Below are 23,215 nucleotides of genomic sequence, written 5' to 3'. Positions count from 1 at the left end.
TATTGTTCCCAAAGGATCATGGGAGGGGACGGGGATTCAAAGAGCTGCTTTCTGATCCCCAGCCATACAATGAAGGTTTGGGGCAGACAGTACAAATATAAAGATTTCCAACTGCACAGAGACTTCTGGAATTCATTTACTGTAAAGCTCAGCATAAAAGTAGCCTCAAGATTGCACTTCTCTCGGGATAACCTGCGAGACAGCACAGTAGCCCCTAGCAGTAGGTACACACCTGTGGTGATCAGCACCTCCACCACCAGCCACCTGTGGAAGAGAAAAAGAGGCTTGGTATTGGTAGGGTGTATCACCACGTACCAGCCAGGGTTAGTATTTGCCTTGAAGGCTGCAAACCAGCAGGTGCCTGCAGAAACCTCCCAGCATGTGCATGTTGTGGCAGAGAGATTCAATCTGATACCTGGTCAGAGCCAGGTAACCTGCATTACAGACAAACCGAAAGCCCTCAGACAGTGACACTTCTGTACAGTTTCAAGAGAAGATGCCCATTTTAAAGGGTGCTGTGTTCTCTTTGGTTAAACCCAGTAAAACGAGCTGAGAAGACAAATTCCTACAATTTGGGGATCAGTTTTATAGACTGTTGAACGAACAATAGTGCCCAAATGCGGCTGCCCTCATCTTTAAAACAGAAACGCTGCTCATGGAGCCCACAGAGTCCAGGCTTGTTTGCATGGATCAAGAGGAATGATTGTAAACTGGAACCTGCAGTACCTCTGGGCTACAGTTCTGGAGTAAGAGTGAGTGGTGGCATTCTGGTCCATTGTATGTAAACGTAGCCATGACCCATAGTCTCCTGACAAGTAGCTAATGTGATCCTCTGTATGCCCCAGACACGTAAGATACATTAAAGAGCAAGTCACAATGTGGTAGGATGAGGCTACAGATATCCATTACTCTGTGGAGTGTTCGTGCATTTTAGAGACACCTCATTTGCTAGAGCACCTGGTAGCTTCGGTTTGCGGTAGCCAACCTGGAATCTTTCTTGGCTTCCAACTTCTGGGAAGGACGAGCAAGACCGGTATCAACAGCACTCTGGAGACCTGAAATGCTCTATCCTTGACCCTACTATTGCTGGGGAGCTTGCAGGCATTTCCTGTTTAGTTCTTTTCATGTTGCTCAACTTAGGCTGTATTCCAAAGTCTTGAAAAGTCGGGGAAATAAACTGGGACCAGTTCCAACAGGAAGTGAATTCCATAGCAAGGTGTGAGGTTCCTAAAGAACGCTGAGGCAGTGCAAGAGATATGCCACTCACTAAGGCTGCTGACATGAGAGGCTATGTCACAGCAGCAGAGTAAAGCCTCTATTCCAGCATGCTGGCTCTGCTATGCACTGCAGCACAGAACTCATGTGAGAAACGCTAGTGAAATCCCTTACAAGAAGGGAGTCTGTCAGCACTTGCAATAGCTTCACTTCAGGCCTTCAAAGGGGTAGTGCTAGCAATCTAAGTATTTCTGAAGAGCTCTAATCTCACACCAAAGAGGGGGTTGTATTCCTCTGTTTTAATAAAATGAGGACATTGTTTCACCTGAATGAAAAACTATGCTTTGTGCTGCTGCTTTCATATAGTCCTCCCTTGGCACTGGTCACCCCGCACACACTGCTAGGTGTCTGGCTGGGGAATGCTGCCTACCCCAGAGCATTAAGTACTGCTGCAAAGAGTATCCACCTTTTGCAGATTAGCAGGTGCAGAAGTATTATAAATCAAAGCCTTAAGCAGGTGTATTCTTATCTGCCTTTTTCTGGCTATGCCTCCTACTGCCCTACAGAGACAAACCTACTGCAGTTACCACTGAGTGTGTGCAAAACAAAACTGTGCACCACACCCCTCTCTCCACTATGAGGCAGGTGTGCTGCCATTGATGCTAATTAAAGCCAGAACCTCTGGAACTCAGATTGGCTTCATTTGCACCTGGCAGCTGCTTCCTACTGGGAATGCATATCAGGAGCATCACGTAGGAGATGGATGCTGCTGCCTACCACACGTATTGGATGCTTCCTTTCCAATGAAACGGGAACAGTAACACTTTTGGGGAAGCCAAAGGTGGTTTCTAGACACGGAGCATGTCTGGGTCTTTGCACACACCTTACACCGTGCAGACAGAGCAGCTGGATCGAAGCACACTGCTGCATTACTTAGCACCCTTTCCGTGCCCTTGGACAATACAGAAAGTTTTAGTCTGTGCTTGAGGGAAGGATGATGTACCTTCAATGTGTCTCCTCACAGTCCAAACAGCATTGGGATTACCAGGCAGCTCTGAGACGGCCATTTCAGACACCTAATCGGAAACAAGAGCAGGTTTCAGATTAACAGATGTTTACCCCAGTCAAACACTGAAGCATTACAGTGACTAGTTAATGCTTTTCACAGCTACACAGGGCAGCTGGGGCAGTTCTCAGTTCCCAGCCTCACTCCCTGGACTAGAAATGTTGTTGAGGCAAAGTATTCAACATGCCAGACACAGACAGAAAAGTGACTCATGTCACCTCATTAAGTGACACCGCAGGCTGAGCAGCTTTGTGCTAAATCCTGTTCATCCATCCTCAACCAAAAGGCCAGTAGCTGTGACCTGGATTCTACCAGATGGGGAGTTAGGGATCAGAGAAGGTCGCAAAGAATCTCTGGGGAAGAATATCAATTCCATATATTGTTTGCATGCTGGGGTAGCCGTGTTAGTCCCAAGATATGGAAGACACAAGGTGGGTGATGTAATGGCGTTTATTGGACCAACTTCTGGTGGTGAGAGAGGCTTTCGAGCTACACAGAGCTCCTCTTCAAGTCTGAGACAGGTGCTCAGTGTCACAGCTACATACAAGGTGGGGGTTAACACACGTTGCGTCTTACAACACTCTGTAACCCACTAACTCTCCTTGGTCCTATGACTGCAGAGATGTTAAATTGTATTCATTTTAAATAGTCACCTGCAAAAAGCGTTAACCCCTTACGCTTAACAATCCATCCCACCTTGTATTTAGCTGTTACACTCTGAGCCTCTCTCTCAGACCTAAAGAACTCTGCATAGCTCGAAAACTTGTCTCTCTCGCCAGCTGAAGTTGGTCCAATAAAATATATTACCACCCCCACCTAGCTTCTCTCTCTCAATTCCATTTGTTCGCATGCCTAAAAGGATCACATTCAGGGATTATAGGGTAGTATGTGAATGGAAAACATATGGTTATCACTCATGTGCACTCCAGCACCATAACCCTTACGACTGGACAACAGGGAGTGATTGTACAGTCTGAAGAAGAAATTACATTTACACAGTGTCTCTGGCAGAAAAGGGCATAAGAACAAAGCCCTCTGAGAGTTGCACCAAGGACAGATTGTTTAATTACAGTGCCATTGTGAGCACCCCACCATAAATTCAAGAAGGGCCTTATCAAAACAACCCCACATTCCTGCTGTGGATTTCTGGAGCTGCCTCTGGGGATCTTACCTCAAGTCCGTGCCTTAGGACCCTCAGAGATGACCGAGGACCCCGTCCACAGGCCACATATAACTGGGGTGTATCTTCATTGGCCAGATCCGCTATCTGCACAGAGGAACAGTGGGTCACACAACATGCGCAAGGAGATGAACAAAACCCCCCAAACGTTTGCCCTGCAATCTGCTTTCTGAACAAAGTTTCAGTAGTTTAATGTAACTGATGCTGCCACAGAACATCCCGTCTGCTGCACTGGAGAATCACAAAATTTAGGTCAAGTCTGCTGCAGAATACACGAGGCCTTGTCTAACAGTCATGATAGAGGGCGAGCACTGGGCTGGTGCATTGCACCCCATTTCCAAACACCAGGTATATACGTACCCCTGATGGAGCTGATGAATGGTAATAACCCTTTCAGCAAATGTCTGTATTGTGAGGTTTAGCTTTACACCCTGTCATTGTTCTCCCAGGGTTCAGGATTTAGCAAACCCACCTTTCTGTCACTGCTTGCAGTACTGTCCCACTCAGGCAAAACCAAGGCAAATAACCAGAGCAAGACTGAAATGAGATCATTACTTGTGCTTTTCTTTCTCCATTTTAAGCGGATTCCCTGAAAAGAGTTTCCATTTTCGTAAGGCACCTCAAAGACCAATTGAGCTAGCAGTACAATGGATGAATCACTGATCTGCCTCTGTGGTTACACAATTGTAATAGCCCTGCATCCCCAGAGGGCAGGTTGGTGGGAAAGGAAAGGACCATGTGTTCATAGATGATGACATACCTGACAAAACAAGATAGGAGACAGACTGTCCAGCTCATCCACCAACACCAGGTTCTTGAGAGGTCGTGGCTGGAAAAAGAAAGTGTCTCCTTCCTCCAGGGGCATGGCGGAGGAGAACTCCGGCTCCTCGTCATCATCTCCCAGATGGGCTATCTGGTACAGGTAACTTCAGACACAAAGCAAGAACACCACCATAGTCAGAGTAGACTACAGCTACAGTTTAGCCATGCATTCAGTGTGGGTGAAGGGTGAGTGAGAACCAGTACTGTTTCCACAGAATATTTGGCTATTTCAACTCTCACCTGGAGGGATTGTTTTCTTGGGGAGAGGAAGGAGGGGCAAAGGGCTATTTTCAAAGGTCTTGCCCAATTCTGACTTCCTTCTTTATAATTGTTTTTGGCAGAAGACTCTGGACAGCTCTGTGCTCACCCCACTTGCCTGACTCCTAGATTTTCCTGTCTCATTGCAGGAAGAGCTAAATGACGAAACCTTTGAAGAACAAGACCGCTGGCTAACAGCCTCTGAGTCTGCATGTTTTAGGGAGGAACACTGTCAAGTGCTATTTTCTAGGTGTTCAAAAATCACCTGCTACCCTGTCTTATAAGCTAGAATATTAATATAAGCAAGTTTTACACACAAGGAAAACAGATCCACAGAGAAAGATTGAATTGTTTCTTGTGTTCTTTTTGCCCTGTTCATCAGAACTAACAGCTAGACTTATGTTAGTTGGCTAGAGCTCCACCTGCTGGCTGGCTCTACAGGAGCTGACCATAAACTTGCAAGACATGTTTGGAAACTAAGGAATTAGACTACATGCACGTGAACCCCAAATTTGCATACACAACTCTAGTAACTGTGTGGAAAAACGTTGTATTTTGTGTGTGCAACTTAGGATCACTTGTAAAACTCTGGACCAAGAGAGGTTACAGCAAACGAAATTTTGAAACAAAACCTTTCATCGGCCACACAGAGAAACAAGACCTCAAGACTTCACAGAACATGCCCCTAGGTGTTATAACATCTGTAAAGGCTGATCAGATCATGAAACAAAATTGCTTGACAGCACTTCTACTATGCAAGAATAAGTGGTGTAGCTATTGAAAAAGAAAGAAAACCAAAGAAAAAAAGAAAACCATGTAAAATATCGCATTTGCTACTGAGAGTGGGCTACAAAGATACTAGAGACTATTTCCAAACTCACATGGTTTGGTCCTTTGACAGGCATACACGCGTCTAACAAACAGGTTTTCAATGGAAAGCCCGGTTCAAAAAGGGATCATTGCAGCTCCGGTAAGCACCACTGACCAGGCCACTAAAAGTCCAGTTGGCGGGGCTGGCAGGCTCCATACCTGGCTCAGTGTGGCTCCTGGAAGCAGCGACATGTCCCTCTGGCTCTGAGCCAGAGGGACGGCCAGGGGGCTCCGCATGCTGGCCCCGCCCTGAGTGCCAGTTCTGCAGCTCCCATTGGGCGGGAACCGCAGCCAATGGGAGCTGTAGGGGCAGTGCACACACTGCACAGAGCTACCTGGCCGGCCCATGCGTAGGAGCCTAGGGACGTCGCCGCTTCCAGGGAGCCCCCCGAGGTAACTGCCATCTGGAGCTCGCTCCCCGTACCACCTCCCGCATCCCAACCCCCTACCCCAGCCCAAAGCCTACACCCCATCCCCCTGCCCAGCCCCCTCCTGCACCCAAACTCCTGCCCAGAGCCCACACGCCTCAGCACCCCAACTCCCTGCTCCAGCCCAGAGCCCCCTTCAACACCCTGAACACCTCATTTCTGTCCCCACCTTGGAACCCACACTCCCAGCCCAGAGCCCATATCCCCTCCCACACCCGAACCCCCCCAGCCTCAGCCTGAAGCCCCCTCCTACACTCCAACTCCCTCAGCTCCATCCCTGAGCTCAGAACCCGCTCCTGCATCCCAAACCCCTCATCCCTGGGTCCACCCCAGAGCCCATACCCCAACCCTCTTCCCCAGCCTGGTGAAAATGAGTGAGTGAGCAAGGGTGGGAGAGAGCGACAGACAGAGGGAGGGGGGATGCAGTGAGCAGGGCCTTGGAGAAGGGGCGGGGAAAGGGTGTTCAGTTTTGTGCGATTAGAAAGTTGACAACCCTAAACACAAATGAAAGCATGTTAACGTAAAAATTCACTACCTGGAGCAATGAAAAAAATAGTTAATTGATGGACACATGTCTGATGGTAGCATTCATTAGCAGCAAAAGCTAAACTGATCCGACACCTGCTTAAACAAGCTTCCAATTCCCTTCTTTGCCTGCCCAGGCATTTGATCTTGGCAATACATGTGGAACAGCTTCCCACTTCCTGTGTATCTACATCCATCCTTCAAAACCCCTCTTGGTCCAGGAACCCATGGTGCTAGGTGATCAACAGACAGTCCCTGGTGCCAACTGGCTGAGGGTATAGATGGATGCATAGGGGGTACAGGACCCCCCCCCAGGTCTGGTATGTGCAATTTAATTCACCAAAGGCTGGCATGTACAGTGTCTACCAAAAGCCAATCTCTCAGTAGTCGTCATTATCACTGTGAAATGCCTGCAAGGATCATATTTGAAATGCCTGCTGGAAATTATGTTCTTAAGATGTGAAAGTTAGGATAAAGAGGTTTCTTTCAAGCAAGAGGAAAGAGACACTTCTCTCTCTGTCTGGCACTGTGTATTGTATGCCTCACAATGTAAATATATTTGCATATTGAGCATCCAGGCTAATCAAGATTGCAAAATCTCAAGAGAGGAAAAACTGCAGGAAAACAAGAACAGGATGTGTGTGTGGGGGAGGGTGTCTCCTCTTTATGAGTGAAGACAATGGATTTTAGGGGTATAACTGGGAGGTACTGAGGTATGCCCTGAATCCTTCACTAAGGGGACAAGCTGCCATTCTGCATGTCTTATGAATGGAGGATCATAGCCAACCAGGGCTGTGAAGTGCTGTGACAAAGACATGGGGTGATCTAAACTTTATTAGACAAGAAAGTACCTTATTAACTAACTCTAGGTTCCAGAAAGCGTGTTGATTTTATTTGATGTATAACCAATTGGTTCCAATACTTTTTATCCCCTTAACCTCTGTTCTTTCTTAAATAAACTTATCATTCTTTTTGCTATAACAAAATCTAAGTGCTGTGAATTAAGTAGAGCAGTCTGAAGTGAAGCAGGGGTGTACTGTTCCTTTGGGAACAGTGGATCTGGTAATTGTGTGAGCGTCCAGTGGCAGAGGGCTCAGGGTTGGAGTTTGCCTATTGCTAACCTGCCGAGAGACAGTGGAGTCTGTGTAGGCTAGGAGGAGAGTGATGATGTTGCCTATGGAAGGTGGAGTCAGGGAGCTGACCACTGGCAGGCACAGACAAGGCTCCCTGGCACTAAGGGCAGGTGGTAGAGAACCTCACAATCCTGGGTATCCCCGGGTAGCGCCATACTGCCCCAAAGACCTGATGATCTAAGAGCACTTCCACAAAACCTATCCATACTGAGGAGATTGCCCAGGATACATTAATGGGCTTAAAAACTGTGGTCATTGCACTTGGACAAGTTCGACCATCAACTCGTTAAGGCAGAGCCCCTGTCTTTTTACACATTCTACCAAAGACCACGGCAATCTGTCATGCTAATACGTCGTAACAGTAAAATTCAGCAGGGCACATGAAGGAAATTAAATGATTTACTCACTGGTTTCCAAACTCAGATGCCACAAAGAGGAACCCTGTTTTCAGCACACACATGGCAGCAGCTCCAGGAACAGTATCAAAATACTTCAGTCGGATCTCTGTCACCTGAAAGCCCCAGAGAGGAAGGAGTAACGGTGAGTGAGACAGCTCAGTTCAGTCCATCTCCAGAGATGGGCTATGTTCCTTCACACACAAGTGCGCAGCCCACTTTCCCATTCAGAGATACAGGAACTGATGCATTTGGGATTGTAGCTTATTACAAGACTGCCTTGGAGTTACCTTCAAAGGAAGGAAAAGAGCGGTGACTGAGCACAGCCAAGAGCGCTCACCTTCTTGATAGTTTGGGGCAGCTGCTTTCACTCCCCAAGTTCAAACTGGATGGCATTCTGAGTGTAAACACAAGCCAGGCTTTCTGCTTCACTCTTGAGGCTATTTTGCATGGGAATCTGAGTTCAAGACTTACAACAGAGACATGAAAATGTTCAGCAGTCCTACTGAGAAAGAGACAACCCCCATCTTGGCATCCACATCATTCACTCAGAGGATTGGGTAGATGTCTCTCAGAATGGCCACTTACACTTCTGACAGACCTGAAGTTGCCATGATGGCTCCTATGAAAAGCCTGAGGCCAGTCTTAAACTGCTGAACTGACACAGTCTTCTATCATGACACCTTCTGGGAAGGGTTTGTCATGTTAAAGGCAATGGGGGTTAGTGGCATTTCAGAAGGTTTTTTCCTGAGACCACAAATGGGATCACTGCAGCACAAATCTCCTGTTGGAGATGCAGAGGGATGGCCAGGGTGGCAGTGACTGGCAGCACAAAGCAATTCCAATCTTTTCCGATTAGTTTCAGAAGGAGAGTTTGTTATCCCAGCTGAAAAAGCTGTGTGACATGGGATGGCCAAACTCTGCCCAACCGGCTGCACCTAGTTTGCATAAAAGTGAACAGACTGCAGGCACCCAAATATTCAACCCACAGGTGCAGCCAAGTATGGCGGCTCAGATCAAGAAGGATCACTGCACTCTGTTGTCTTAGGGAACTGTGTCGTAGAATCTCCTGGGCCACATTTTGAAATAAGCGATTTGGAGCAGGGACCACGGGTAACATTTTTAAAAGTGCCCATGTGACTTAGCAACCTAAGTCTTCTGTGGTTTCGAAGCTGTCCCCATCTGTCTGTCGTGCGAGCAGTGACTAGCAAGTTATGGCAGCTGTCATCTAATAGGGTAGATGCAGAGTCATTCATCTCTATACATGGCTAAAGACTAAGTTAAAAATCATTTGATTTAGGGGGAAGGCTGCTCTAGAACGAAGTCTCATCAACGTGGGAAATGCAGCATGATGGGGAAGCTTCTCAAGGACATGTTTCAAGAAGTAAAAGTAGCTTCCTCCTCAGTCTACCCACCATGTCTTCATCGGTCTCTAGGGTGATTTTGAAGATATCTCCCTGCTCCGTCTGGGCCAGGAAGAAGAACATGGATTTGGTCTTGTGTGTAGCGGAGCAGACAAAAATCATACCCCTTTCTGGGTCATCCAAGTCATTCTGTCACAGGGAAGATAAGACAGAGGTTTATAAACGTTGAAGGTGGAAAGGACCTACTAGATCACCTTTCAGCAAAGCCATTCCCCTGCAAGGCAGGATATACTCCCCTGGATCAATGGTCCTAGCAAAATGGAAAGCCTGAGGGACTATAGCATGCGGAAAAGGTTTCATGCATAGCATACCCCTTCCCAATGCTCTCCTGACTCATCCGTAATGCTCTCAGGAAAGCAGGTTCTTCCTGACAGATGTTTCTGAGAAGAGCCAAAACTCTGAGGCATTCTCCCTCCTACCACTTTTCCCCTCGGATGGACAATCTCACACACTGCAAAACCAATTGTGGTACACAAAGGTCACTAGCCATATAAAACTGACCTGTGGCATCTGCTTTTTGGGCAAATACCACCAAAGCCACACACAATGTATGCTAGTGACCCAGTGTCAGCTAGCTACAGCCTACTTTGTTTAAACAAAAGGAAGTACTTCTTCATACAATGCAGAGTTAACCTGTGGAACTTGTTGCCAGGGATGTTGTGAAGACCAAAAGAATAACTGGGTTGAAAAAAAAAATTAGGTAAGTTCATGGAGGATAGGTCCAGCAATGGCTATTAGCCGAGATGGTGAGGGATGGAACCCCATTCTCTGGGTGTCCCAAAACCTCCAACTGCCAGAATCTGGGACTGGATAACAAGTGATGGATCACTTTAGAATTGCCCTGTTCTGAAGCACCTGGCACTGGCCACTGTCAGAAGACAGGATACTGGGTTAGATGGACCATTGGTCTGACCCAGTATGGCCGTTTTTATGTACTCTTCTAAAAGGAAACAGCATGAGGTGGAAGAGAGCAGCTGTGGAATTCATCTTCATGTACTAGGGTGAATATATCCAATCATGCCATGTAAATCATGGTTCATGCTACCAGTGCTGCTATCTCAGAGCCTGGTAAGAGAGAAAGGACTAGCTCAAGGGTAAACCTCAGAGACGAGATGAACTCAACCCATCACGTCAGACTACAGGCAAACTCCAGAACCTTCCCTTACAGATGACATGACTGGCTAGTAAGGCAGGCTTTCCCTCCACACCCAAAAGGGTGGCAGCCTGACAGCCTTTCAATCACTACGCACTGCCTTCCTCAAAAGCCTCCCTGCACAGAAGCTGATATTAAGTGTCTATGTGGAACCTTTAAAGAAAAGGCCTCTAAAGTAGGGCATAAGAGATGAAATTCTCACCCTTCTCCTGGGAATGGGACATCTGATATCAGGCTGGTCACCGAAGTTTTTGTAGGTGATGTAGTTTTCAGAACAGATCAGCACCCCGCTGGGACCATCGGAGCCACCAGGAACTAAGGGATGAGATGGAAACTTCATTAAGAGAAGAGAAACAGCTCTGTTGCTCAAAAGAAATCTGGATAATCTCTATTCAATATTCTCACATGTATATAAACCTGCTTCAGTTTATGGTGGAGAAGACACCAGTTTGCAAGCATAGGCTTCTGTATCTGCACAAGGCAGAGTTAGGGATGGAGAGCAGGGGAAGGAGAATGAAACTTTGGGGGTCATAAACAACGCTTAATATTTCATTTTTACACCTCTCACCCAGTCCCATAAATTAACCCAAATCTTTGAGATGCTCAGGCATCATACTGGCAATGTGCCAGTAACCCCATGTATCTGACATGCATTTATCTGCTATTGCAAATCACAGAAAGCAGGTTCCCAGACGATCTCCCGGTACTTCCCTCTCAGAAACTGAAATTACCAGCAATGAAAACCACAAACTGAGTGTTCAGAGCTCCTGGAGCCCACTAGCCTACAGTATCCCCAAGTCACATATAAGATATAGTGAACTGCAGAGTGGCCCAGTCAGCATTAAGTCTTTGGGACCACCCTTTGGGTACCTGTACTATAAATCATGCTCTTCAAATGAATCCTGGATACTAAAACTCCAAACTAACTTCAGCAATGAGTAGAGCAGGCCAAAGTCCCACCCCCAAAATCAAAGCTTAAGGTTAGCCCATAACTACTTCTTGAAATCAAGCTGTGTTCACATGGAGCTAAAACTCTGTTTGTATTTCCATTTGTTTTATTTTGTCACCTGAAAAACTCGTTCTCCTATTTTTTTTTAAACCACACCCTTTTCCAGTGAAAGCTTTCAAATACTATCATCTCAGAGCCCAATCAGAGTGAAATGCTATCTCCAGGATAAATCTCAGAGAAGAGACATGAAAAACTCATCACTTCAGGCTGCAAGAAAATCAAACTCTTCAAAATTCCATGTATCAGATGAGAATTTTTAGTTCTCACCTGACTTCCAGGCCCAACTAAGAGCAGGAAAGCAGCTCAAGTTACGACCCCCATGATTCTCTTTCAAATGTGCAATATGTTCCCCCATGTCGTTTTGCTGGGAGAATGGGAAGCGACTTGGCAATGAGGAGGGTAGTACCTGTTATAAGGAAGTTGCCATGCTCCTCCAAAGGTTCACTGTATTTCCTAACTACGTGGTTCAAACCCAGGTCTAATTCATAAAATGTCAGGGTCTGCTGGGTGTTAGCTGCTGCTTCTCCTGTTGGATCGTTGTCAGCTTCCTAGAAAAACAGCGCACAAATATTTTAGCTAGAGCCAGTAACATTATCTGTACATTTAAAGGAAAAGAGATCTTATGAAGTCTCTGGAATTGTGTTATACCCATTAACAACCACAACAGCAATTCAAAGACGACAGCCCAGGACTTGATCTTGCAAAGTGTTCAGCATCCACCACTGCCATTGAAATCAATGGAAGCTGCGGGCGCAGCACCTCAAAGGATCAAGAGTGAAATCACAGGCATTTTCTAGTAACAAATGGGAAGCAACTGAGTAGAATTATTGCCAGTAGCAGACATATAAGCAGCGCTGGTTAGTTACAACACGTAACTGTAAAATGCTGAATGGGTATAAAACAGCTGTCTTTGCAGCTAGATATACTGAGAAACATTTGTCAATGCCGCCCGGAGCGTTATGTTGATTTTCAATGCTCCCCCTAGCTGCCAGCTATAGTATCACCAACCCCATGACAAGATGGAAGAGATTCTAGGGTACATTTTAAAAAGAAAAGGAGTACTTGTGGCACCTTAGAGACTAACAAATGTGTTAGTCTCTAAGGTGCCACAAATACTCCTTTTCTTTTTACGGATACAGACTAACACGGCTGCTACTAGGGTACATTTTAAACCACAAAGCATCGTCGTTACACTACGACATGCAACTTTATTTTGCATAAAATCATTCATGCACATTTTCTCCCAAACTGCACCACCATTATTAATTTCCTGAACACGAGAAATATGCTCAGTGCTGTAACAATCTAAAGAGAGATGACTCCCAATTCAATGAGTTCACAGACAACGCATCTATACCTGGGGCGGTAATTCTGGTGGATCACTAATTGAAAGCTTGACAGGGGAAGTGTATTTGGAGGAGGAATGCAAGTGAAGGGGAGGGTACTGCTGCAGCAGAGGGAAGCAGTTCTAAATGTGAACAGCAGCACTGGAATGAAGTGCAAAGGCTAGAGTGAGAAGAATATACAAAAAGAGCATTGAGCAGGGAGGCCTGTAGTTCACAGTTCAGTAACAGAAGGACGAAGCAATTAAGAGGATTTCAGCTAAGATTGGAAATGAGATTGACAGTCAATGAGCAGAGACCCAGGGAGGTTGTCCCAGACAGCTAGCGCGGCAGAGAAGGCTTGGCATAAGTGGACACGCTAGCTGAAGGGACAGAGAGGAAGGAGACTGAGCTAGCTGAGCAGAGGGAGTAGGGTAAGAGACAAGGACCTTGTCCCTGGTTACCTCATAGTCCATTTCCAGACAAGCAAACATTGGGTTTTCAAACCCCACATCTACTCCCACCACATGGTAGACCAAGGTGTTGGCCTTGTGGGCTTCCAGTGGGGAAGAAATGGTGAGCCGGGCAGCAGCATCTCTGTTCAGGATGTATACCAGCTTCTGCTTCTCAATGGCACCTGCAGGGAACAACAGTGCATAAAATACCTAGATTGGGGACGCAAAGCTGAAGACAACTGCACCACCACCCGCCTTTGCACAAAAACAGCCAACTGACAGCTTTGCAGGAAAACAGAAACATAACATCTTGTCCCATAATTTCCCCATCACACTTAAGTTTATGTCAACTTCCTAACTTCAGTATTTAAAATCTTTAAAAACGAATCAGTGACTCAGGAACAGGTTTAACCTTGCAAATGACCTTTTTAAGCTCCACTCACACAAGCCACAACTCAAGGTATGTTCAGTTCACAGGCAGAAAATCTGCAGCAGCATCTGCTTGGCAAAACATGCAGCCACAGTAGCTAACAGATGAGGAAAGAGTAGCAGCTATGCAACAGAAGGGAAACAGTTCCATGGACACCCTCTAAAATTGCACCGTAATTGAGGTATGCATTTTTTTGCTGATACACAGCATACACAGTAATTTACTGAGCAAGTCCTGCTCTCAGCTGTCATCCTGAATAACAGACGAATTGCACAGTGCTACCTTCAGGTTAAAAGGAAGCAAGTAGCTTCCTTCCAAGCCAGTATTGTCATTATTTTCACTATAATACAGTTGTTAAGCTACCTGGTAATGCAAACCCTGAAAATTGGAATAATTTAAGAGTTTATACCTGCAGGGCCTGATCAGAAATGCAGCTGTCTCCATAGTCAATCTCAGAGAAGAGACATGAATTCATATCATCATTTCAGGCAGAGGAAGCTGGCTGCACCATGACTGTGTCGTCTGCATCCCATCTTCCCTTTTTCCAATCATCAGCCTCAAATGGGTTGTTTGCTTACCACTACCTGAGCAGGTTTCTTTCCTACACTGTTATGGCCCAATTTTTGGCACTCATTTGTGCAATCATGACAATAGGCAGGAACAAATGCCATACATCTGGACTTTTTATTCCAAAGGCTGGAATTTAATGAAATGCCTGCATGAAAAGCACTTGAGAAGCTACAGCTGAGAAGCAGGCTGCAAAAACTGTCATCCCTGAAGTAAGGAAAAGGCAAAGCAACAATTCCAAGGAGAATCAGTTTCCCCCACTCACTTCTTTAAATGCTACAACTAAGAAGACAGTACAGATCCCCACTGACTTACTGATCATGACAGCACGGCCCTTTGGGTCCACAGCCAAGAACTGGCCAGGAACAATTCTGCGACAGCCACTCTTGCCAAAGGTTTCCTGGTGAATCTTCTCAAACATGTTCTTGGAGGGCTGGTACTCCAGGATAACAATGCGACCCGAATCACTACCCACCACGATATAGTCTTTCGTTCCACCTGTCAGTCTGAAGGCCATGAGGGAGCGAATGACTCCAAACACTTCCACTGTCAGCAAGGTGTGTACTTTCCCCGTGTTGGGATCAGGGCGGAGCAACTCCAGGATCTTCCCCCGGGAAACAACAATTTCCTGTTGTTTGGTTCCTAAGAAGTCAAAGCCATGAGAAACTTATCACCAACTATAAGTTAGGAGATGTAAAAACCAAGAAATTCAAAGTGCCTTTCAAACATTAATCACCAAAGCAAGTCTGACAGCCTCCAGAGTATTCAAGTATCCAGTTTACAGATCAGAAAACTGAGGCAGAGAGAAGTTAAATGATTTAACTAAGGCCCCAAAAACTCAGTGAGAAAACCAGGATCTGAATTTATAAGAACTTGGAACCAGGAACTTTCTCAAGATCAGATCTTTCCCTCAAACTGCAGCTTCTTAGTCAACTCAGGTAGCGGCACTAATAGGAGCAGAACCTCAGTGAAAAACTAATGCTGTAGCTAAGTAGCTTATAATGGAAAAGACCTTGTTTTACTTCAGCCTGAAAGTTTCCTAGTCAGGAGAGCAGAGATTACCTGAGAAATTGCCATGGATAGCATAGCTGATGCCAGTGGCTCGCTGCAATGTTAAATTGTAAAGGAACATGGTGGCGACAGATCCACTTCACTCATGCGTCTCACTTATTGAGTCAGCTGTGAACAAAACAGCAACAAAAATTAAGAATATGCAAAACAGGATCTGCATTTAAAACGTACATTGTGTCAGCCCAAAGGAACAGCATTAAACAGCCTGTGTTTCTGTGTCCCACAGACACAATTTTGAGATTGCATGGATCATATTATTCTAACTGGCCAACATTCAAGGACCTTACAAACACTGATTAATCAGGACTCCCCCCCAGCCTTCTCTGTACTCATGAGATTATCCCTATTTTAACAATAGGAAAACTTGCTCAAAGCCACAGACTTCAAGTCAGAGCCAAGATTAGAACTTGGGTGTTCCTGGTTCTCCATTCCATGGCTCAGTCCACTAGATCAAGTCAGCTATTCACTGAAAGCTCTAGCTTCCTACTCTAGTTATTTAGAGGTTTCACGTTAAAAGACTTTTAGTTCCTTTTTAAACAAAGATAGCAGGTCAGCTTTTTTTTGGTCCTTTAGGCTGACTCTGACATTTCGATCCATGTCACACTCATTTAGAAGGAACGAAGGATAAACCTGGTAATTTGGTGTAAAATTATTAGCCTACAGTGATTTTTTAATACAATTTACGATCTAAGTTTAGGACAGACGCTGAGCTGCATGAAAACTGACATACTAGCTTTGTTTGGTTCTGCAGGCACCTGACTTGAGTGACAAGCAGAAACAGCACAGGCCCTTGGCTACGCTCTTGCAAGGACAAGCTGTCAAAACTGACTTCAGTCCTTGTTCCCTGTGTATTTTTACTCCATTTCTGTCTGCTTCTGAGAATTTAATAATATCACTAATAATGCCACCTCATCAGTAGCAATCCAAGCACTTTACAGAGGAAGGAAGTGTTATTCCCACGTTACACATGGATAAACTAGGACATGGAGAGGTGAAGTGACTTGTCCAAGGTCACCTCTGCAAGTGGCAGAGACAGGGAAAGAACCCATGTCTCCTGACTTTCAGTTCAGTGCTCTATTCTCTAGGTCCCTGGGTTTATAGGTAACGGAGAAGAATATTGCAGCTCTTGTATGGAAGTGCTGATAGGAAGGAAAGAATAAATCTGGGCTTCATTTAAAAAAAAATTAAAAATAGGTTTGGTTTAATGTTAGGCTCATCAACCTCGATGGCATCATTTTAAACAAGAGACTGGTTACAGATCACAGCCATCAGTGGCCAGCTGGCAGTACAATACAAACTCTTAGCATAGACAAACAAAGCTGCTATTTTCATCAATGGCGTTCACCCTTTGCTTGAAACTGGGGTAAGCTGCACCATTGCAAATTGTGGCTTAGAGCAGGTTACCCTGTCTGCCCTGTACTGTAAAAACCTAGCCTGAAATGCTTATTTCTACAGGTAGATAAGGGAAACAGGCCAGCAGCTTCCACCCAAATTAAAGGGACAACATAAAGATTACACTCTTGCCTGGAAGACTGTAACCTACGATGGTTACAAGCAGCACTTAAGACATTATAACTAAAAAAGAATTGAGATTTTAAAAAATTATTTTCCAGCGTATTTTGTGCATTTCTCAGAGGGGGAGCCGTGTTAGCCTGGATGTGTAAAAGCGGCAAAGAGTCCTGTGGCACCTTACAGACTAACAGACGTATTGGAGCATGAGCTTTCGTGGGTCAATACCCACTTCGTCGGACGCATGCAGTGGAAATTTCCAGAGGCAAGTATAAATATGCAAGCAAGAATCAGGCTAGGGATAACGAGGTTAGTTCAATCAGGGAGGATGAGGCCCTCTTCTAGCAGCTGAGGTGTGAACACCAAGGGAGGAGAAACTGCTTTTGTAGTTGGTTAGCCAGTCACAGTCTGTGTTTAATCCTGAGCTGATGGTGTCAAATTTGCAAATGAACTGAAGCTCAGCAGTTTCTCTTTGAAGTCTGGTCCTGAAGGTTTTTTGCTGCAGGATGGCTGCCTTTAAATCTGCTAGTGTGTGTCCAGGGAGGTTGAAGTGTTCTCCTATAGATTTTTGTATATTGCCGTTCCTAATATCTGATCTGTGTCCATTTATCCTTTTACGTAGGGACTGTCCAGTTTGGCCGAAGTACATAGCAGCGGGGCATTGTTGGCACATGATGGCGTAGATTACATTGGTGGACATGCAGGTGAATGAACCGGTGATGGTGTGGCTGATCTGGCTAGGTCCTGTGATGGTGTCACTGGTGGTGCATTTCGGCACCCTTTGTGCGGTCAGTTCCACTTCCCCCAGGGGAGACCAAAATTCCGCTGTGTGTGGGTCTTTCACACAGCAACAGAGGAAAGAAAAACGTTTAGAACAGAAAATAGCTCCCAGTGATAGTAAAACCACAAAACACAACAGTGACTCAGCACCTGGAGGTATCTATCCAGCGGACTTGATTTTCAAGCTAATAGCGCCCCTTTAATAAAGTCCTGGAGAAACAAGGGCATCTGTGCCTCCTCCCATGGAAATATTTGTCTTTGGGCACCTCCACAGAGTCACCCTGTTTATGAAGGAGGCCTGGCTTCTCCCAGGGAACACAAAAGTCAGGCAAAGTTGCTCACCTCTTCGCTGGTTTCAGAGTAACAGCCGTGTTAGTCTGTATTCGCAAAAAGAAAAGGAGTACTTGTGGCACCTTAGAGACTAACCAATTTATTTGAGCATGAGCTTTCGTGAGCTACAGCTCACTTCATCGGATGCATACCGTGGAAACTGCAGCAGACTTTATATATACACAGAGAATATGAAACAATACCTCCTCCCACCCCACTGTCCTGCTGGTAATAGCTTATCTAAAGTGATCATCAGGTTAGGCCATTTCCAGCACAAATCCAGGTTTTCTCACCCTCCACCCCACCACACAAATTCACTCTCCTGCTGTTCAGGTGATTTCTGCTGTTTTGACCTTCAGGAGGAGTCCACCTAGAATCCTTCTTACTCTCCTGCTGGTGATAGCCCATCCAAAGTGACAACTCTTTACACAATGTGCATAATAATCAAGTTGGGCCATTTCCTGCACAAATCCAGGTTCTCTCACTCCCTCACCCCCCTCCAAAAACCCACCCCCATACACACACAAACTCACTCTCCTGCTGGTAATAGCTCATCCAAACTGACCACTCTCCAAGTTTAAATCCAAGTTAAACCAGAACATCGGGGGGGGGGGGTAGGAAAAAACAAGAGGAAATAGGCTACCTTGCATAATGACTTAGCCACTCCCAGTCTCTATTTAAGCCTAAATTAATAGTATCCAATTTGCAAATGAATTCCAATTCAGCAGTTTCTCGCTGGAGTCTGGATTTGAAGTTTTTTTGTTTTAAGATAGCGACCTTCATGTCTGTAATCGCGTGACCAGAGAGATTGAAGTGTTCTCCGACTGGTTTATGAATGTTATAATTCTTGACATCTGATTTGTGTCCATTTATTCTTTTACGTAGAGACTGTCCAGTTTGACCGATGTACATGGCAGAGGGGCATTGCTGGCACATGATGGCATATATCACATTGGTGGATGTGCAGGTGAACGAAGCCTCTGATAGTGTGGCTGATGTTATTAGGCCCTGTGATGGTGTCCCTTGAATAGATATGTGGGCACAATTGGCAACGGGCTTTGTTGCAAGGATAAGTTCCTGGGTTAGTGGTTCTGTTGTGTGGTATGTGGTTGTTGGTGAGTATTTGCTTCAGGTTGCGGGGCTGTCTGTAGGCAAGGACTGGCCTGTCTCCCAAGATTTGTGAGAGTGTTGGGTCATCCTTTAGGATAGGTTGTAGATCCTTAATAATGCGTTGGAGGGGTTTTAGTTGGGGGCTGAAGGTGATGGCTAGTGGCGTTCTGTTATTTTCTTTGTTAGGCCTGTCCTGTAGTACCTCTTCGCTGTGAGGCAGCACGCACAGGACCAGCATCAGGCAAACATGTGCAATCAAAGCACCCAAAGGCCATTCAAAGAGGAAAGGAAGGGGAAGGCTCCCCGCTTTCCCACCCCAGCCCCGTCTGCATATTCTTCCCACTGGCATCTCGCTTCCTTTCCCCACCAGTTTTCAGTGCCCGGCTCCGCTCTTCCCCAGTGTTCCCCGCGCACCCCCCCCCCCCGCCCCATATGCACAATCCTCTCCTCCCCTCCCCACTCCGCGCGCGGCTCCCGCCGGTACAGCCTGCACTCACCTCGACGTGCACGGCCTCCCCGCCGCCCCACGGCCTCTCCCCGCCCTTCCCCCGCGTTCCCCACGCCCGCCCGGAGCGGGAGGGGCCGCAGAGCCAGGGCGGTTCCTGAGCGCGCTCGGGGAGCACAGCGCGGCCGATACCCCGCCCCACAGCCGCGGCCCGTCGCACTCTCCTACCCGTCGCTGCCCCGCAGGCTACGGCGGCTCTCACCGCGCGGGATGGCGGCAGATTCGCTCGCTCCCCCTAGGCCACCAGCCGGCCAACCCGCCCCGCCATCGACCCAGCGCGCGCCCTGACCTGCCCCACCCCCGGGGCTTCCGACGCGCCGGCGCGCGCGACGCGGGGCTGTCCCGCTCAATGCCTGAACGAACCCAACACAAAAACGAGGCAACTCCCCCGGGGCTCCTACCCCACTGCCTTTGACCCCCGGTGACCCTCGCTCCGCGTCGCCAACCCAAACCGAGAAGCCTCATGAGGATGGGCCACTCAGGCACCAATTGGGACAGCCCTAACTGCAGCGCGGACCGCATCGCTGGGGCCTCGGAGGCTCTTCCGGAAGTGACGGTGTCACCCGGAACCAAAGATGGCGGCGGCTGTCTCGGGGTTGTGGCTGCCAGGGGGGGAAGGCGGCGTCTCCGCCTCGTCACTCTCTATGGAGCGGATCCGCTCGCTCACTGACCTGCCAGAGCTGGAGGCCGCCTACAGCCGCCTGTGCGGGGAGGAGGTGGGGCGGCTCCGCCTAGCGCCGGGTCCTGGGTCTGCCCCACGCCCCCTCCGGGAGTCGGGACCCTCCGCCCTGCCCCAGAGACGGGTCCCTGGGACAGGAGAAAAGGACCCAAACTTACTCCTTTTCCTTTGCGGGAGAACCGCGAGGTGTTCTTTGAAACGCTCACTGAAGTGTAGATCGGTGTCTTGGCTGCCTTGCACTGTCACTGACCTCCTCTTCAAGTGCTGTGAGATCTACTGTTGAGACGCATTGCATATGAGCTAGCCATTATTGCGTGCTAAAACGCTGCAGGGAATCACTTGCATCTCGTTTGGAGGGAAAACATCAGTATAGCCATTTTCCCAACTGTTCTCTTCTATTTAGGTTCTTTTAGCGAAGCTGTGGTCATGTTATTCAAGTACTCCCACTCCCTTTGCCCCCGATGGGGTGGTGATATAGCCTCTGACCAGAAAGACTGGATGTCTCTTTGCCAGAACTTCATTAGATGGTCAGGAAAGATTGCTACAGAACAACGTTAAATGCTTCTTTGACCACCTGTTACAGCCCTGACAGGCTGATTCTATTGCCTCTGCAGTAACCCTATCTTCTAAGCCTAGGAGCACCTTGCCGAACTCTGGTTCGCTCATGTAGGCAGCTTGGTCACCTGTACCTTGGGCAGAGGTGATTTTTTAAGAAAATGTTGTATGATAAAGGACTGCCCGCGTACCCCAGAATTGGCCTTTGAGAAGAGACTGGGGTGTAAATGTAGTCTGTATCAGCAAAAACACCAAGGAGTCCTTGTGGCACCTTAGAGACTAACAGATTGATTTGGGCATAAGCTTTCATGGGCAAACCCACAAAAGCTTATGCCCAAATAAATTTGTTAGTCTCTAAGGTGCCACAAGGACTCCTCGTTGTTTTTGCTGATACAGACTAACACGGCTACCACTCTGAAACCTGTCAGATTAGGATGGATTTCTGGGCTTTTGAAGGATTGCATGTGAGCTGAACTCTCAGAAGCTTTAGTGCCCTGCTTGGCTCATGCTCCTGATTTGAGAGTTTGGTTCTTAGCTAGTGGCGTTGATGATTGGTCTGAAAGGGGCATGAAGTGACGTGGGGCTGCTTTCTTTTTCAGAAAGGGGTGGAGGAAGAGCTGGAGGCGCTCCTGGAACAACAGAATACCATAGAGAGCAAGATGGTCACCCTTCATCGCCTGGGGTTAGTAGTTCACCAGTTTAATCCTGCTTGAGTGAAGCTAGTACTATGTGATCTGATGCTTTGGTTAAAAAAGAAAGTAAGCAAGCTCTGGATATCAAATTCTTCCTTGTAATGTTACCTTACACTGTTCGGCAGCTGCTTCATTCTACCACAGATGAAGCTGCCTGTCGTTGTGGGAAGCAATTTCTGTCTGGAAAACACTTTGACATGAAAGGTACATGAAAAAGAATTATACAGCATTAGTTTGGGGTGAGGAAAAATAGTGGTACTCTCTTGTGATGTGACCACCTGTGACAACAGAACGAGCTGCCATTCACAGTAGATTGTGAAGTTCTTCTTAATTGTCCCACTCATGCTTTGATCAGTAGTGAAATTGTAAACAAAAATTACATTCAAATTGTTAACAGTAGGCTTAAGAGTTAACAGTCAATTTATATGAATGGAAATAGAATGCCTCTTCAGCTTTGTTGTTTCAGACTGTCTGTAGACTTGGGCAGACATTACTGCATCTACTTACCTGTAGTTCATTTTGTAAGTTATTTTTATGACCGTAAGAGCTAGATCCTCAATTATATTTAATAAAAACTTGGATTCTGGAATGCAAGATGGCAGTTCCACAAAACACAAGGCCAGCGCATCAATCTGACTCCACACACCGTTTTAATACAAGGGAGACAGCCATTGGTCAGGCCTGGATGTGCTGCTTTCTTCTACATGTCACTCTTGGATTTGGCCTCTTGCTTCAGTGAAAGTACGCAGCAGTTCATGAGGGGTGAGAGACCATGGTGCTGGCAGATGCAAGTGTTTGTGTGGGGAAATACATCGCAGAATGTACTGCTGCTTCATATCCACTTTTCACATGTATAACCAATGTTCCCTGCATCTGTTTCCAGTCCTAACCTGCAGCTGATTGAGGGGGATGCCAGACAGTTGGCTGGGATGATCACCTTCACCTGTAACCTGGCTGAAAACGTCAGCAGTAAAGTTCGGCAGCTTGATCTTGCTAAGGTAACGAGACAATGTGGGAGCTCTGCACTGAGCTCTCTTTCTGCTGTGTGTGGGAGATAGAGGAGCATGAGCTCTTCACCTGCATGCGGGAAGACAGGAGCTGAAGCCTAGCCCTGATTTGTTCTAGGTTTGTATTGCACCTAGCATGGCAGGATCCTGGTACCTCCTTCAGGCTCCTAGGCAGTACCAATGTACAAGTAAAAAAAGGAAATCCCCTGTTTATCAGAGCTGGTCAGATAGCATTCCAACTAGGGGCAGAGCTCTTCTTGACCTGCTGCTCACAAACTGGGAAGAATTGGTAGGGGAAGCTAAAGTGGATGGGAACCTGGGAGGCAGTGACCATGAGATGGTCGAGTTCAGGATCCTGACACAGAGAAGAAAGGAGAGCAGCAGAATACGGACCCTGGACTTCAGAAAAGCAGACTTTGACTCCCTCAGGGAACTGATGGGCAGGATCCTCTGGGAGAATAACATGAGGGGGAAAGGAGTCCAGGAGAGCTGGCTGAATTGTAAAGAATCCTTATTGAGGTTACAGGGACAAACCATCCCAATGTGTAGAAAGAATAGTAAATATGGCAGGCGGCCAGCTTGGCTTAACAGTGAAATCCTTGTTGATCTTGAACACACAAAAAAGAAGCTTACAAGAAGTGGAAGATTGGACAAATGACCAGGGAAGAGTATAAAAATATTGCTCGGGGATGCAGGAGTGAAATCAGGAAGGCCAAATCACACCT

General features: G+C 46.8%; 2 protein-coding genes and 2 non-coding genes across 5 annotated transcripts in view; 1 reads left to right on the top strand and 3 right to left on the bottom strand.

The window, feature by feature from the left end:
• SF3B3 (splicing factor 3b subunit 3) overlaps nucleotides 1-19,858 on the bottom strand; it is a 50,083-nt gene extending 30,225 nt beyond the window's left edge. The window contains exons 1-11 of one of the 2 annotated variants that reach the window (XM_077830858.1): nucleotides 19,726-19,858; nucleotides 15,315-15,431; nucleotides 14,568-14,894; nucleotides 13,265-13,437; nucleotides 11,885-12,026; nucleotides 10,672-10,784; nucleotides 9,308-9,445; nucleotides 7,905-8,008; nucleotides 4,222-4,387; nucleotides 3,453-3,548; nucleotides 2,219-2,291 (exon numbers count right to left, since the gene is read on the bottom strand). In XM_077830858.1, the coding sequence (XP_077686984.1) occupies nucleotides 2,219-2,291; nucleotides 3,453-3,548; nucleotides 4,222-4,387; nucleotides 7,905-8,008; nucleotides 9,308-9,445; nucleotides 10,672-10,784; nucleotides 11,885-12,026; nucleotides 13,265-13,437; nucleotides 14,568-14,894; nucleotides 15,315-15,384 (1,402 nt within the window). In that variant the 5' untranslated portion in view covers nucleotides 15,385-15,431; nucleotides 19,726-19,858. The remainder of the gene's footprint in view (nucleotides 1-2,218; nucleotides 2,292-3,452; nucleotides 3,549-4,221; nucleotides 4,388-7,904; nucleotides 8,009-9,307; nucleotides 9,446-10,671; nucleotides 10,785-11,884; nucleotides 12,027-13,264; nucleotides 13,438-14,567; nucleotides 14,895-15,314; nucleotides 15,432-19,725) is intronic. The other variant, XM_077830859.1, reaches the window with a different exon arrangement.
• LOC144273075 (small nucleolar RNA SNORD111) lies at nucleotides 11,612-11,688 on the bottom strand. The gene has a single exon (XR_013347731.1). It is a non-coding gene; the product is annotated as a small nucleolar RNA SNORD111 (small nucleolar RNA).
• On the bottom strand, nucleotides 14,100-14,177 carry LOC144273076 (small nucleolar RNA SNORD111). Its single transcript, XR_013347732.1, has one exon. It is a non-coding gene; the product is annotated as a small nucleolar RNA SNORD111 (small nucleolar RNA).
• Nucleotides 19,859-20,126: 268 nt separating the features above from the next.
• Nucleotides 20,127-23,215, top strand: part of COG4 (component of oligomeric golgi complex 4) — a 33,634-nt gene continuing 30,545 nt past the window's right edge. Inside the window, exons 1-3 of the mRNA XM_077831402.1 lie at nucleotides 20,127-20,273; nucleotides 21,391-21,473; nucleotides 22,367-22,481. Of these exons, the coding sequence (XP_077687528.1) occupies nucleotides 20,133-20,273; nucleotides 21,391-21,473; nucleotides 22,367-22,481 (339 nt within the window). The 5' untranslated portion in view covers nucleotides 20,127-20,132. The remainder of the gene's footprint in view (nucleotides 20,274-21,390; nucleotides 21,474-22,366; nucleotides 22,482-23,215) is intronic.

This window comes from Eretmochelys imbricata, chromosome 12 (assembly GCF_965152235.1).
Source record: "Eretmochelys imbricata isolate rEreImb1 chromosome 12, rEreImb1.hap1, whole genome shotgun sequence".
In the NCBI taxonomy this organism is placed as follows: Eukaryota; Metazoa; Chordata; order Testudines; family Cheloniidae; genus Eretmochelys; species Eretmochelys imbricata.
This window is presented reverse-complemented; position numbering and strand designations above follow the sequence as displayed.